Consider the following 17639-nt stretch of genomic DNA (forward strand, 5'->3'; position numbering starts at 1 on the left):
TGCTTCACCGTAACACAAACTCAAGAACAAATTTTTTAATCCATTACAACTTTCTGACACTTCACATAGAAGTAAAACGACATAATCACCATAATACATTAAGCTACAAATCTACAGTAAACAACAAAATACCTGCTTACCCTATTTTGTTGTTCAAAACACTTCCAGTAATAAATTATAATTAAAAATCTCCCCACTTCCTAGAATTTTCTTATCACGAGAAAAATATGACGAAATCTCATTCATAAAAATTGAAATTCGACGACAACAATGACGCATCTCGCAACTTGTTTACGATGAAGCAACAGCGTCGTATTTACAAATCTTATAAATATTCCACATACTAAGTCGAGTGGTGATAGCGAATTTTTTGCTAAATATTCGTAAACAAAAGTTTTGTTTACAAACATTGAATGAATTAAGATAAAAGAGTCACCAAGTTGTACGGGTATTTGCATATGATTAGGCAAAAATGGCGAATCAGGGACAGTACTGATTGAGTAAAGGATGTCATTGCCAGGTTGTAGGAAAATTTGAATTGAATTAACGATTGTAAAAGATGGGTGTGGTCTGAGGTGCAACTAAGTGACTTCTTGATATTTTTTGGGTAGGATCTTATGCCTTTCTTTAAAAATTGAGTCATTTTTTGATCAAATTTGGAGTTAAGACGGCTCTTTGTTGAATTGGAACCATTTTTACATCCAAAACTGGTTTAAACTGACTTGATGTCTGTACTTTCCGGAAGTGTATTTCAAGGAAAAGAAAGATAATGATGTTCTTGCTGTACAATATGTCACCGAAACGGATATTGCAATAGATAAGTGATGTACGAAAACTTCATTGAAACCTTCAAAAATAAATTAAGGAAGTAAAGTGATAAAATATGGTCTTGAGTATAATTAAGAGTAGACTTTGAGGTGTTGTGGAACATTATTTGAGCAGTTCTGGTTTTGGATCCAGGATGATGGGTTTTTGGGGTAGTTTGTCTAACATCTCGAAGGATTTTTTCATACAACAATGCACATGGTAACTAAAATGTTTTAAGATGTAGCCTACGGACAGTATCGTGTCTACTTTGAACCTCACTAAGTGCCAGCCTAGTAATTAGTACTCAGGCATACTTACTTACTTCCTTGGCTGGGTCGCACGAAGGCCCATTGTTAAAAAGGATGAGGCGGACGAAAGTCCGCTTTATGAAATGTCTGAAGACAGGTCTATCCTTCGAAATCTTCTGCCAGTCCGGGATATTAAGGACTCTAGCGTCCTTTTCAACACATTCAATTCAGGAATTCTTCGGTCTTTTTCGTGATATTTTGACTCAGGCAAAGTGTCAATATTAAACCAAATTTGGCTTGAAGTCAGAATCATGCTGGCTCGTTCTAGATTTTTTCAAAATTCCTGTTACCGTGTGATTTTTGGAATCATCAATGACTTTCGAGACAGGGAATATTCCCGTTTGTGGATACTATAGTTCATTCACTTATTACGCAGTGCTCTAAGAGAAAAGGGAGGGGAGTCAAAAAGTCGATTTTTCGTATTACTTAATAAGTGAACGGACCCCAAAATGATTTGTGCTAATCAAGTTACAAGTCACATTCTCCTATGAAATTTAAAACTCAGTACATAAATTACAACATTTCATATAAAATTCAAGAAAAAGGAGAGAATCAATTCAAAACAAATACCTAAAATGGTGTCCGTAATAAATAAAACATAATTGAAATATCCAACGAATTTTTCATCCCCAGCAAGACAAAGCAAAACCGCACACAAATGCGCAACAAATGGCTTTAAAGAAAAAATTGTAAAATTTCCAATATAAACTTTCAAAAAATATAATTAAATTAATAAAAGGTTCCATTAATAATAATTAGAATAAAGTAAGTCGCAAACAGTCGCAACAGCATTTAGAGAAATGAGAAGTAAACTGCTGAGAGTTATTTAATCAAAATATTTACATTTTTCAACATCAAACTCAATCAGCTGAGCCAAGAATATGTTAGTGTGTCATACATCTGTATGTGTATGCTGCTTTATGTGCTCTGAATAGAAAAAAATTCTCCACAGCTTTGATATAAAGCGTAATTTTCATTTCTGAAGGATTTTCCCATCCTCAACCTCGCAATTTGTTGATTTACGTTCCCTCATACACGACTGTACATAAAAATTGTCGGAAAATTGCGAAGGGAATTTCTCGTTTGTATGTATTAAGCCGGTATATATAGTCACTATGTATGTGTTGAGTGCTTGCCGACAATTTTTATGATTGTGTGAATGTTCACTGCATATCCAATGTTTTCTCACAAAATTCATGATTTTCCGTCACTTCATTCAAAGTTATCGTTTCGATCGTTGAGCAGTTGAAAAATTCATTCTGAAGGTGTAACACATATTTCTCACTAGCTGAGGTCGAAAATCAAAAAAAAAAAGCTCAAAGTTAAAAGGAAGCAAATTTAAAAAAAAGAAATAAAAAAAGTTTGAAAGAAATTTTTAGTTGAATTTAAAAAATTTAGAAATTTTCAAAATAAAAAATTGAAATTTTTTAAAAAAAAATCAAAAAAAAAATTAGAAAACTTTTTTTTTTCTCTGTTTTCTTCAATATACGCACATTCGTAAAAAAAGAAGGAAGCAAAAAAAAAATCAATTGTGAAAGCTCTTTTGCGTAAAAAAAAAATATTTGTAAGCCGGTGAAAAGAAAGAAAAAAAAGCAAAAAAAAAAGAAGTAAATTTTGATACGAAATAATTTTTCGTTATCAAAATTTCATCGGAACTGGATATAACAAATAACTTGGAATTATGTTGTGTTATATTAAAAAATCTACAATAAAATTATGCGAAGGTGAGCAGAGAACTGATCATAGTGAAGTAGTGGAAAATATTAAAAATATAGAATCAGTGTTAGAGCTTAGTCAAGTTTATAAAATTGTGGACACAAGAGACCAGGAATTTATGTGAATATAGGACAAAACTAGATTACTTGTGTAAAAGAACTAAATTACAAATAAACAAAAAAAAAAGTGAACAGAGACTGTAAAATAATATTAAAAAAAAAAAAATTAAAGACTGTAAAAATTTCGTGAAAAAAAAGTGAATTTTTGAACATAAAATAAATTTTAAAAAATTCGTGCAAAGTAACCATTGAAAAAAAAAAAAATAAAAATAAAAAAATAAATTTTAACTGTCAGAAATAAAGTTAATTGTTGCTTAAATGAAAAAATATTTCTTAAACAAAATGTCAACCGGTAAGCGTTTGGCCAAAAGATCCATCATTGGTATGCGAGTATGTGCACTCTCGCCAGACGATGGACTCTTCTATCCCGGTCGTATTCATGCCGTTAAGACGCCAGATTCACCACGTGACAATCAAAATTGCATCAATCTAACACCAAACACAAGATATTCGGTTAGATTTGATCCAAATCCGGCATTTGTACCAACAAGACGAGCATTGTATGAATTCAGCTCATCGGAATTGATTGGTGATGGCTTTGGTAATATAACTGATGTTAAACTTAAGCCGGGTCAAAAGGTTTATATTACAAATAATGGACGTGAAACTTGTGGCATTATTGTTGAGCACGATGTCACAATGGATGAAGTGACAATTCAAATTCAGCCTGCTTCGCCTAATGAGGTGAGTGTTTGTTCATTGAATTTTATATTTTATTGTAGCCCGGGGAATTAATGGATTTTTGAGAGGATTTATTGGGGCTTCTTGGGAGTTAGTTAGGGTCATCTTTAGCTTCCTGAGAGTTAGTACGTGTCATCTAGGACTCAATGTAGACTTTAATTGGAGGTCAAGCATTTTGTCAATTTTGTGGCTAATGATTGTCCTTTCTGGAGTCTATAATGAGTCATTAACTAGTGATGATCATCAAAAATTGAGATTTAATTTGTTCCTGTATTTATTGAGTGCTGTACAGCTTTACACTCTCATTGTTACTGAATGATGGATGTCATTTAATGATTGTGCTTACTTAAGTCAGTTTGAAGTCATTTACTAGCTGATGTTCACTGAAAATTGAGACTTTATGAGCTCCTAGCTCTATGCAGTGTCATGAAGCTTCAGGTCCTCTTTCTGCTTGAGTATTGGACATCATTTGAGGTATAGAAGCCTATGATATCCAGCATGCAAATCAAAATGAGGAGCTAATCCTGTATGACAGTCCAAATTCAAATCTATGATTCAAAATGAAGCAGTTGACAGTAAAAACATAAAAACTTCAGTTCCACAAATCTCAATTAACATCCGTAACCCCAATAAATCCTGGAAAATGTCACATTCCTCGGGTCCACACACCATCATACATCAAGCAAAAGAAAAAAAAAGTAAATCAGAGATGAAAATTTATTTTTCAATCGAGTATACAGCTCATCAAGTGATGCAGCTTCTTTTTGTGCATTTGTGCAAATTTTATTTTTACACATTTTTAATTGTAAAGCCTCTCCTCATCGGTAACAAGCATCAGGCGAATATATATATATAAAATGTGCTAAATCCGTCACCAGTTGTGTATTTATTTCTGTGTTATAGTTTTTTTTTTTTTCGTCTCTGTGTGACGATGATGGCCTCAATAATCAGGCTTCAATGAAAACAAAAACTGAAACGCCGACACACATTGATAAAGTCCTGCGGAAAAACTTCCATCTTCTTCTTATTGACTTCGGCTTTATGTATTCGACATAGAATATTTTGTCGGAAGGATAGCCTTGAAATAAAAGCTTTTGTGGAAAAGCTTCGTGTACGCATTATACGCAAAAAAAAAATGTACAAGGAAAAATACACGCGCTCTTGACGATTTTTCCTTGAAAGTCTTTAAATTCAATACACACGCACCATTTTTGTGCATTTATACTCACAAACACACACACAAAGGCAGTGGCAGTAAGGCCGCGAGTTATGCGAAACCTCTCCCCCTACTCGACTTCTCTTCACTTTTTTTTGTTGTATCGCTTGCCTGCTTAATTGAAATCAAACGATACGGTTGTAGTGAATGTGCATGTATACAACGCGGAAGTTAGTTATGTTCCTACTATTTATTATATGGCTAATATGAAGCTATTTATCTATATCTTTTTATCTACATTTCATTGCTTATATAGCAACGAAATTGATTTCCTATAAACTTTTTTTTTCTCCTCTCAAAACTTGATCGATGCTTGGAGATTATGTGCAATTAAGTCTATAAAGTGCCCCCGGAGGCACAAAACCTTTATACACAAAAAATTGAAATTTCATGACAAGAAAAAAAAAAATAATTTGAAAATGTCGCACAAAAATTTGGCCTCGAAAACCGACAATCAGTATTTTTTTTTGTGTATGCCTGTATGTGCGTATGTAATCGAAGAAAAAAAAATCGTCTCACAGTCTACTCCAAGGCTATTCCATTCTAATGTTGATATGTATGTATATAATAAAAAAATATATGAAAAACTTATATTTTCATGTGTAGAGTTATGGATGATCATCTCGAAGAGTTTCTTTTTCGGCTAATTCATTTTCAATGACATTACCTTACCCAATTTTTGAATGTGTGCTATTTGCTGGTTATGTTTACTTAAATATTTTCATACATAGTATTGTATCCTACATACAATTCTACTATGTGGTATGTGGAAATATGAAATAAGAAGAAGAAGAGGCTTTATTTAGACATGATAGGGCGACTTGATGTAAAATTAGCTAAATGATTTATTACAATATTGTGGGTATGAATGGATTTTTTGTGGTGGCTTTTTTTTTGTGTAGGATTTTTTTGGATATATATTGTTTGATGATTTGTGAGAAATATTAAGCTTTATGTGCTGTAAAGGGCTTGGAATTTTGTTTGATTTTATCTTGATTTTAGAGGTTAAATGCTTAGACATTCATGAATTCATTACTCAGTCAAATTTGACACCTTGAAAAATTCAAAATTAAACGGTTTTCTAAAATTCAAATTCTAAAAAATTTGGAAATTCAAGATTTAACGGCTTTCAAAATCTTAAATTTTAACGGCCCTCAAAAATTCAAATTTGGACAATTTTCAAAAATCAAAATCTAACTTTAACACAATCAAATTCAAAAAGTTTTTAAAAATTCAAAATTTAACGGATTTTAAAAATTTAAATCTTAACGTCCTTCAAAAATTCAAAATTTAACGTCTTTCAAAATTTCAAAACCTGTCCCATTAAAATCAAATCAATTTTCCCACAAAAAACCTCAATTTTATCAAAAAAAAAAAAAAAAAAAATTTCGACATTTCCCAACCAAAAAACCAGAACCAGATTCACACCATGCATTGCTATCACACATAAACCGCACAACCACCGATCACTTGAGCTGACAAAATAGACATTTTTATCAGTAAACTGGTGACTGGAATGAAAAAGACTAAACAGTTCCAACACTTAAAAAAAAAGTTCTGTTTGATAGCTTACGTCACGAACTTATAAAAACTGATCGCCTACATTACATTACAACATATGCTGTGTATGTACATATACATAGGCACATAGACTTGTATATATATACTTAAGATTCCGCTTATTCGCCCTTTAATCCACCCAACATACAAGCAGTGCTTAAATACATAAAAAATTCTGTATTTTTCAAATATAGAATATGTAAATTTTTTTTTGTGGATCATTGCTGACCGGCGTGTGTAATAGTAGGCAATGGCGAGAGATGAAAATGACATTGAAGTGGAATTTTATTTCTCATTCGAGCTTGGCAAAAACTGTTTATTTACTTATACTGTTTAATTAAAGCAAGTTCTATCTCTATCTAGACCTTAAATTTGTGTGCGTTTCACGGTAATTGCACAATTGAGATGAGATAAAGGTTTTTTGAAAAAAAATTTTTCGCATGTCATAGTCAGTTAGTTCTTACTATTAATAAGATAGACCTGCCTGATGACGCGGGATGTCATTGAGCTCGCCATATGTATTTATTTAGGTTTTTTATTTCAATTATTTCTCAATGAGCAGCACTGAATCGTCATCGTCATATACGGTAGCAGCATTGAGAGTCGCTTCGATCACATGAGATGAAATAGAGTTGTCAATAAGCAATTGCAAGGCAAATAAGATGGAAGTAGTAAACAGAAAATCGTCATCATTTAAACTAATAAACAGTAATTTCATTGATAGATATTCAATTTGAGGCAGTGGTGGGCAACCTGTGTGATGTGGTGCACTAGTGTGGGAATGCCATGTCATGAACCGTATATTTTGTATGGTTTTGGTCGACGCTCACTACCAATGTGTACCGCGACACATAAGATTGCCCACCACTGAGTCAAAGCATCGACTGGAGGCTTGTTTATGGAGATACACACGATATTATTTACGCTGCCTTTGCCGGGCCAAAAACAGAGAAAAATTCACATTCATCGTCATTTTCATACGAACTAAGGCATTCGATTACGTTGTAAACAAACGTTCTGGAGTGTGGGGTAGCTACAGCTTTTAGTCAAAGAGAAAATTGAAGAAGAAAACTTTTTTTTGAGTCTGCGCCCATGCTACAGACATACGCAATTTTACGCACAAAATATACATCATTTACACTTAAAACTGTGCTTCTTATTCCTTCATGTCGACGAAAAATGTGCGTAAAAATTCCAACGAAAAAAATGATTTTCTTTTCACGAGAATTATTTTTGCTGAATGAACGCGAATTATGGCGACGATCATTGTGGTCGACGTAAAAACACGCAATCACGCATTAGATCGAGGAATTGGCGAATGGAAGACGAAAATGAACTTCAAAACATTCATCGCATGAGTATGTAATGTAGACGTTAGGTAAAAATAAAAATGTTGGAACTAAAGTGACTAGTTCAAAGAAAGGGAAAAATGTGTCATAACATGAAGCAAGTACATGAAAATGGAAACATTACAGTCATGACCTACTTAGATGATTTACCCTCAAAAAAAACTTGCGGCGAATGCTGTTGTGGCGGATTCGTTGCTTCTATTGCTATTTTCAATATGTTATATTATTCACATTAATTTCTTGAAAATCAAGTTTAAATCTTGTATCGACTTGTTCTTTTCTTACTTTAACTTTGGCGAACAGCAAATAAATAAATAAATAAAAAATCTCTTTTGAGTTAAGGAATTGAAATTGTTAATTTTTCAAGTAATTGAAGATTGAAATGAGGTAAAGGATAAGGAATGAGACGCTGGAATGATGGCAAAAGCTATCAACATCATAAATTCGTTAAAAATATTTAAAAATTGAAGCAAAATTTGAAAAAAGTTCGTTAAAAGATGCAAAATTTGAATTAACTTCCTTAAAAATTGCAAAAAATTAAGCAAATTTTGAAATAAGTCGGTTAAAAGATTCAAAAAATGAAAGAAAATTTGAAAAAAGTCAGTTAAAAGATGCAAAAATTGATGCAAAAATTAAAAAATTTCGTTAAAACATCCAGACTTTGAAGCAAATTTTTTTTAAAGATGCGAAAATTTAAAAAGTTCAGTAAAAGATGCAATAGTGAAAATTGATGCAAAATTCAAATTAACCGTTACAAATACAACTTCAAAATGACAATTCTCTTTCATATCCCTTAAGGACACAATAAATAAGACATCCAGCATTAAAAAAAAACCAATAAATTCAAAATTCATTACGTTCCTATGCACACGTTTTTCAAAGTTATTTTCTTGGCAGTTTAATCAATCGGAATTGTGCAAAAAAAAAAAAGAAATAAAAATTGGAGTTTTAGTTTCATAGTCATAGACTATAAGAAAAAATATACATACAGAAATGGCTTACAAAGTGTTACAAGGTAACTTGAGTCATTCACAAAAAAAATTATGCAATAGCAAAATCTATGCGCGCAAAAAAAAACTATGAAGTAACTAATTGGGACACGAATGGCATGTAGGTCACACAGAAATGCACTGTTGCTTGTTGCTCTGGTCTGTCTACTCCTCTCTCCCCCACGATGTTTGATTCGAGTACTTTACATTGTGTTTTTTCACTTTTCAAATATTACGACTTGCTGCTACTGTTGCTTCAATTATTTTCTATTGCTTTACTTCTTCTTACAGTTCTCAATTTTTTTTATTATAAATTTTTATTTTATTTATTTCGGGGGCAAATGAATCTATGGGTGACCTCAATACGTTCAACAAGGCATTTTTTTTTTATATTTCTCGCGCGCCGCGACTTCCCTCTCTATTAAACTATGTAGCTTTGCCAGTTTGGCATTTAGCGTATTCAGCCAGCTGCAAAAAAAAAAAAATTTTGTCTCATAGTCAAACAGTCACCAGCCAACGTGTTGCATTCACTATTTTTAATTAATTTAATTAAAGCTCTCTAAAGGTTCTCTCATTTTCGTGCAATTTTGAAAGCTTATTGCAACAAAATATTTGCAATTGCACGTAATATTATTATTTGTGTGTATGTCTTTTGATGTGTAGAGCTGAAAAAGTAGTCAACCAGACCTTTTACAAATATTTTGCAATGACGTTTTTTTCTATTCGCTCACTAGGAATTGAAAATAGCTTTTATTTATTTAATTCAATTTGATGGCTATGTCCATCACATTGACATGAATATGCCGAGGTGGAGAGCTTTAAATGCTTGAAATTGTTTCCCAATAAGACCTTGTGTGACACACAAAAAAGCACACTAATGTATGATTATTAATACCATGAGAATTTATGATGATGATGAAAAGGCAAGCAGCAACATCATGCCAATTTGTAACCAATTCAATTTCCTAATCTCATTTTTACTCGTTTGCTTTTAATCTGTCAAAATGTATGAACATAAGAGAGTACTAACAAGTGCCAAAACAACAATAGACGTGAATGGGAACATCAACTAATCGTCAATTTCCAGTAATTCTTGTTTCTCATCGTCGTTGAACTATTAAATGAAGAAGAATGAAGGAATTGTTTACAATTCATAGAATATTCTTATGCTTGCGGTCAATTGTTGTGCATTGATTCTAAACCACTAGGAAATTATGGAAATTAGCGCTTTTAAAAGCGATAAAGACTTAATTGTTTGGGATGCATGGATTAAGCGCATTTATCAAGTTTTAAAATTTTAACGGATTTTTGAAATTTGAATTTTGCTGAATTCAGCATGAAAAATTTCTCAACGGCTTTTTAATATTCAAATTTGCTAATTTCATCATTTCAGCTTAAAAAAAGCCTCTTACGATTCAATTTGTATCAAAATTTCCTAAATTCAGCTCTTATTCAGCATTGCAAAGTGTCTAACTGTTTCTGAAAATTCAAATATTCTAAATTCAGCAATACAAAATGTCTAACAGTTTTACAAAAGTCAAAAATGCTTAATTCAGCATTTAAAATGAAGAAACAATTCTAACGGCTATTCAAAATTCAAATAATCTCAATTCAGCTTACATTCAGCAATTCAGCTTACTAAAACTCAAAAATCAATTAATTTAGAACCAAACAAGCATCTCATCCATAAAATCATCATTTCACGCACCCAAAAAACCGGCAGCAAAAGCCTCAAGCATCTTCCGTTCTCCTTCAGTTGCGTAATTCCCAAGAAAAGAAAATTGAAAATGCAGCGAGCCCTTTCAATGCTGATCAACAAACCGCACATTTACATGGAAAATCAAGCAGCAAAAAATAAGAAGTTAGTTTCTTAGAAATGAAATGAAATTGAGGAGAAGAAGTAAATAAAATTAAAATTGATGAAATTGAACAGAGTGAGAGAAAGAGAGATGGAAGAAGAAGATTGAGCAACAAAAGAATAGGAAGAAGAAGTAGAAAAAGAGACATTCTTGTGTGTATGTTTTTACGCGAAGAACTAACGGTGAAATGAAAAACTTATTCTTTGTTATTTAATGAGCTTTTTATATAAACTATGCAAATGCTGAATACACATAAGATTTGTTATTGTTTTTGTCAGAATAATGGACATAGAATTTAGCATGCTACTTGTTGTTAATGGTGTGCGATCATGATGTCATGTTTGGTTAACTTGTCACACGCACTTCCCTGATGATTTTTCATCTCAACTACCTTTTTTGAAGAGAAATTCCGTTAGATATCTTAGAATGAATGCCCTACACTAATATAGAAGATGTTCTGACTTACTACACGTGTATGCGTATCAAACGGTTATTTTTCTTTTGCTGCTTCTTATGGCAATAACTGCTATGCCGTTATCTATTTAGTGAAATTATAGTACCTGCCTTTATTTCATTTCCTTATGTATGCCTCATGAGTCAGAACTTCTCTCGCTACGACTTGACTTTAATGTACCAGATAAGGAAAATTTTCTATTCATGACTGAGACTGTAGCAAGCCAACATAGCAATGATATCGGCTTACATGTCGAGATATCGATGGAAAATTTATATATATATATGAAAAATCCTAAGAACAATGAGTAATCTCAATATAGAGACAATGGAATCGATATTTTGCAGTTGCTAAAGACCGATATTGTGGATGAATTTCACAATTCACGGCAAAAAATATGAAATTGAGGACAAAGGAATGGATGCAGGGGTGATGTCGAGGAGGAGGAGGAGTTGGTCCAGATCTGATGAGTTTAGAGGATCTATTAAAGGATTTGAGCTTGGCAGTTCATCTTTAACCTGTCATATGTCAGGATGCCTACCTCCCCACACCCCTGCATCAATAACCATGAGTAAATCGTGAAAAATGAACCCAAATAACATACCTGCCTATAGTAATTTCGCCATTAATCATGAAACAGCGCAACATGTTGATGATGACATCCAGTAATCATAAAGAAGGAGCGAAATATGCTTAAAGCCATGACTTTTTTCTCATCTTTTAATTGAAATATCAATGTCATAAATCTAATGAAATCAGCTGACCTTTCTCCGTCTCCTGAGTAACTTTAGTTCATTGTATATAGTTTAAACGTACAGTAATAATAATAAATATAAAGCTACAAGGAAATATTGACGATGATCATCATTCAGCCTGTGCAACAGCATGAGATTAATTCTTTGCTTCCAATAATGGAGGAACTTAAAGTACTTTGTGCCTTTTTTTTTAATTGCTGACTTCTGAAGAAAATAATTTTTTATTGACATTTTTAGTTGTCGATAATAAATCGACGGTAAATCAGCATTTAGGCTTTGTCACTTGAGCTATGGCTGACGACTTTGTTTGGGAAATTTCAGCTATAATCCTTGAATTTAAAATGAAAAATTAAAATTTTCCAAATCAATAATCCACAAAAAATTATTTTGAATGATAATCAGCTTGATCGCTGACCATGGCTGTGCTAATAGCAGTGTTAAAGCCTTGGGAAAATAACAGCAGCCATAACAGCCAATAACATATAAAGTAAGAAGTGAAGGAACGAGAAGAGACGAAAGAGAATTGATTATTGGATAGTATCATGTTGCTAATAAACAGCTGTGTTGTAAAAAAAGAAGCGGAATCTACAGGAAAAATAAACTCCACTTTCAGTTATCATCATTTATTTACATTTTTTGTTTTTCTTCTCTTCTTTATTATTATTATTGTCGCGGATTTTTCATATTGGAATTTATATTCACTTTGGTTTGTTGATGGCTTAGCTTGGAGGTTATGTGAATTATTGAATTAATTTGAATAATTTTATGCGAATTTAAGTTTGGCTAAATTTAGATTTGATTTAAATAAACAATAATATTTTGATAAAAAAGGGGTGTTAAGCTATGAAAATAGTTTGAGTTTTTTCATAGTTTTATACCCTTTAGTTTGAATTTCTTTAGATTTTTGAACTTCAGGATTCAAATTTTGAATGTACGTTACAATAGTTTAAGTTCAAAATTTGAAATTTTAGCTTAAAATCCAAATTTTGATTATCCGTTACAGTTCAAAATACGAAATTTTAAGTTCAAAATTCAAAATTTTGAATGTCGTTACAAATTTAAATTTCAAAAATTCGTTAAAAATTAAAAATCACTAAATTTCCAATTCAAAAATGCAAATGCGCCCCAAAATTCATCCAATTCCATTTCCCATCAGCAATTAAATCACAAACTTTTCCTTTTTTAACAGTTGCCGTTAAAAAAAAATTATTTGCAACTCCCACTTGTAAAATTCATTTCTGCTGCCATTAGCTTCGAGTGGCTGTTATGGAAGCATCCACAAAGTCAGCGATAGAGAGTGAATGAGTATATTGCATATATAGTAGGGAGATCAACAACATTTTAACGTCATATGGATGGAATTTTAAGAGAAGAAAAAAAAAAAAAAAAATTAAAAAATGGGTCAAACGGAATCTCAATCGTACAATAATAAAAATACGGAGAGAATGCCGAGATGTAGATATAGACGAATGTATAATAGACATGTTTGCTGATTAGCTGATGAAGCACATTTTCAATTTATTTGTTTCACTACATACTAATTTTTAGTGAATGATAGGAAAGTTAATCTCTGCAATATAATTTAATTTAATTTCTTTCTAGAAGTAAAATATTAAATAAAAATATTTAGGTTTTGCGTGCACATCGCAATTTCTTTCCATCTAATTGATTACATTCCGATGGGCATATAATAATAATTAAATATCTTGATGCAATTTTTTCAAACAAATAACAGCAAATAATTGAGCAAGTAATGCAATGTAGATTTATATTTACCGCTAAAGTGATTTTCATTTTTGCTATTGAATAAAAAAAATGTAGTAATGCTCAACATATAAAAATTGAGATAGTCCTGGTGCTGTTGATTGAATGACTTGAGCGCTTGTTATAGTTTTTAATGGTTTTTTTTGGAATTTGAATTTTTAACGGCTTTTTAGAATTTGAATTTTCATTTTTTTATCAATTGTTCAATTTAAAACTCAAAATTTTAACGGCTTTTTAAAATTCAAGATTTTAACGGCATTTTAAAATTTAAAAATTTAACAGTATTTTAAAATTCAAAATTTTAACGGCTTTTTACAATTCAAAAAATTAACGACTTTTTAAAATTCAAAAAATAATTGCATTCTAGAAGTCAATAAACAGTCTAAAGTGCATTTCTAAGCTTCCTCCTATTAAATGCAACACATAAATTAGCCAGTACATTCTCAACATTTCTACTATTCGTGTGACTTACTCATTGCCTGTAATAATGAACACCTTGGCACATGCAACTTTTATTATGATTATTGTATTGCGATTTTAGGTATTTCCGTGTGTGAGAGAAAACAAAAAAAAAGAGGCCCACGTGCATGACTCGTAAACAGATGACGTGATTCTTCCGAGAATTGAGGAAGAAATTACGAATAACAAAAAATGCTGTTCAATTTAGATAAACAATAAGAAGCTACAGCCGATAGAATAAAAACATCAATAAGTATTAATGAGAATTAAATTGAAAATAATGCGTAGTTGTTCATTATTTTTATTAAATTTGATTCTTATTTTTTACTGTCTATTTCTTCATTTTCTTCTCGATGAAAACTTCATGTTGATTTCGAGCTTATAGCCGGCATCGCATTTACTCAGTCTATATCAGTGGTGGGCAATCTTTTAGCTTTTGCCGGCACACATTGGTTGTATGCGTCGATCAAAATTGCATACGACGCATATGGCGCATACGACGCAACTGGCGCACACGGCGCACATATCGGCATACTAGTGTGCCGCGGTATACAGGTTGCCCACCACTGGTCTACATGCTCACACAGTTAGACTATAATTATCAAATCACTTGAAATTGTACATGCAATTAAACTTCATGGAAATAATTTCGATATGGAAAGTCCGAGAAAAAATGAATAATTTCAATTCATCGTCAGTGATGTTCGTTACTCAATTATGATCCATGACTTCCAATGGGTGTCGCCTGAAGTTGGCTCTATCACTGGCATCCACTTCTCAATTTCCAAAATCAATTCTCTATCTACAGCTTCCTTACAAAAGTCAAAGACTGATGTACCATAACCATGAAAATTCCAATTTCCACGTGACATCCAGAAGTCAACTCCCATGACACAAAACAAATCAAATTTATGCCTGTTCATGTGATTACACTTCCAAAAAAAAAATATATAAATATACAAAATCAATTCGCTTAAAAGTCATAAGAGCTTGTAAGTTATGTGACGTCACATGACTTTTATTTTCACATCCAATATGTGTGACTTACGTAGATTGTGTATTTGTGTGCTTTACGCTGCTATGATTAAATAAAAAAATATATAAATTTTATTTTCTTCTGTGCCATATAAATGCGCAAACTGTTCTATTCTTCTTCCGCACAAATAAACGCCTTTAAAAAACTTCATTCAATCGTATCTAGAACAGACAAATGGCGGTTGGAGACAGAAGAATAGGAAGAAGTGATAAAATATTTCACTGACTGACTAGCGGCAGTATCGGCGTAAATACGATGAGTTTTATCGATATTTAATAAAAATGGGGGGAAAACCATACACATTTTTCTGTTGTTTCATTGAGGGGATGACTGTGGGTGATGACTATTTAGAATTTATAGGTTATATGCCATGACTCTACTATTGTAGCTCATTTGAAATTTAACGGCTTGTTGAGATTTGAATTTTAATGAATATTCATAGTTTGACGCCCCTTTTGTCTACATTTACTTCAAATTCTAAACACATTGAATCCTAACCTAAAACCAGCATGCATCAAGTTCTTAGACTCCATAAATATTGATAAACACACATTACTCCCGTACAATCCCAATTCATTGAGTAAATAAACCAAAAATAAAGAGCTTATTAGGTTATATACATAGAACCTGACATGGTTCTTATCACACACAGTCTGACGTAGCTATACACGCGCTAACACATATACGCATTAAGTAATCATCGCTACTCCGATGAGACCTTGAGCTTCAGTTCTTTATATTAATTATTATTTTTTTTATCAGCATCAGACAACGAAGGTTAACATGCGCGAAAATCACTTAATGCTGTATACAGTATATCAAGGTCATTCACGATATAGTGATAAGTAAATTTCAGGTTCATGAGACTTCCTCAAAAAAATGTGTCTTTTTTTATTGAATGTTTATATTAATAATTATACCGGCTCAGCAGAACTAAAGCTGCCTCTCTCCGGCATTTCGGCAATTTTGTGTTGTTTCTCCTTTCCATTTCCACACTACATACTTCGCTTTCGATTGAAATTGACTTTAAGTGCTCTAGCCATGCCTTTAAAACTTCTTGTTGTTTCTCATGAAATCTCTTACGAAAAAAAAAATATGAAGGAATTACAGTTACACACCGAAAAAAAAAAACGAAATTTATGATGATAATTTCATGTCTGTTAGTGTTCCATTTTTCTAGCGGCACGGAGGAACAAGAAGAAACTTTTTATATAACAATTTAGGAGTTTAGACTCGTGGATGTTGACTTAAGTTATAGATATCCACTAAAGCAAGCTCGTCTTCACGGATTTTCCCAACTTTTACTGCTTGTTTCTTGTTTTGTGGCTATCTAAAGTCATGTTAGTACATACAGTAATGGAAGTGGATTTTATTAGCGTTTTTTAATGACTGGATTATGGGTTTTGAGTTCAGTTTGGATGGTTCGAGGCTGGAGAAGTTGATGCATGCTGAACATGATCAGTTATTGCTGGTTATAGGCTAGATTTTAATGAAATTTAGAATGTAAACAAAAGGGGCGTCAAACTATAAATATTCATTAAATTTCAAATCTCAAAAAGCCGTTAAATTTCAAAAATCAATTTTATAGATCCAAATGCGTCACAGCAATCAACAGAACGACTTATTCACCAGTTCCACATTTTATTTCTCCAAAGCTTGTTTCTTTTCTATCATCAATTTTTTTTTTTGTTTTCTTTTTCTCTCTAAGCATTGCTTTAAACTGCTTTGCAATCAGCCGATATGCCTTACATAAACACAACATAGAGTTGAATAGTAGAGAAAAAATCCATAAAATGATAGTTATAGTAACGGTAAAGAAATAACAAATGAAAATCATTATGAAAAAAAGAAGAAGAAAAATTGAAGAAGAAGTAAAAAAACTTTCTCCTGTATCTATTTTTTTTCCATATTTTTAATGCTTACTTACTTAAGTTAACTTCTCTCTCTCTCGATCGCTTATTTTAGACGTGTTGCTCAACATTTTGTATAATACTTTGTAAATTAAAATGATTGAGAGTTTTTTTTTTGGCTGTTGGAGTTCCGAAATAGAAAAAATTTAAATGGAAATGATGGATTTTTTTTGGGAAATTTAAATGAGTTTGTTGATAATTGGCTCACATGAAAAATGAGTTTGGTACCGGATTCGATTAGAAGAAATGATGAAATGGTTTGCGGTGCATTGGAATTGGAAATTTAATGATTTGAGGGTATATAAAAGGCGGGCTATCATGGTCAGTGTTTTGGAATTGGGTGATTGTGAGTTATGGTTGGGTCTGGGAGGCTGTTAAGCAGTCCAAATCGAGTAATTCACAACATTTGATCCTCTAGAAGCTTAAAGCCATGAAAATTAGTAGAAAATTAACTGAAATCCTAATCCACAGCTGCCATACCCCTAAAAAACCCACTTCCAGATCAAGTTCAAATCCCAAAAAAGCCATCAAATCTCGATAAATCCTCTCATGATCACACACAAAGTCATGCAATTGAAATTTCATTAATTTTCCTTCTTCTTTTGCTTCCATTGTCTCTCAATTCATTGTAACAATTCCGCTGTATTTGCCTTAGCC

General features: G+C 32.1%; 1 protein-coding gene across 1 annotated transcript in view; it reads left to right on the forward strand.

Annotated features, from left to right (window-relative positions):
* The first annotated feature begins 2417 nt into the window (after positions 1-2417).
* The window catches only part of Glut4EF (Glucose transporter 4 enhancer factor), a 74528-nt gene continuing 59306 nt past the window's right edge, over positions 2418-17639 (forward strand). The window contains exon 1 of the mRNA XM_070634545.1: positions 2418-3634. Within this exon, the coding sequence (XP_070490646.1) occupies positions 3209-3634 (426 nt within the window). The 5' untranslated portion in view covers positions 2418-3208. The remainder of the gene's footprint in view (positions 3635-17639) is intronic.

This window comes from Chironomus tepperi, unplaced genomic scaffold, assembly GCF_022539635.2.
Source record: "Chironomus tepperi strain 1889 unplaced genomic scaffold, CSIRO-AGI_Ctep_v1 contig_85, whole genome shotgun sequence".
Lineage (NCBI taxonomy): Eukaryota > Metazoa > Arthropoda > Insecta > Diptera > Chironomidae > Chironomus > Chironomus tepperi.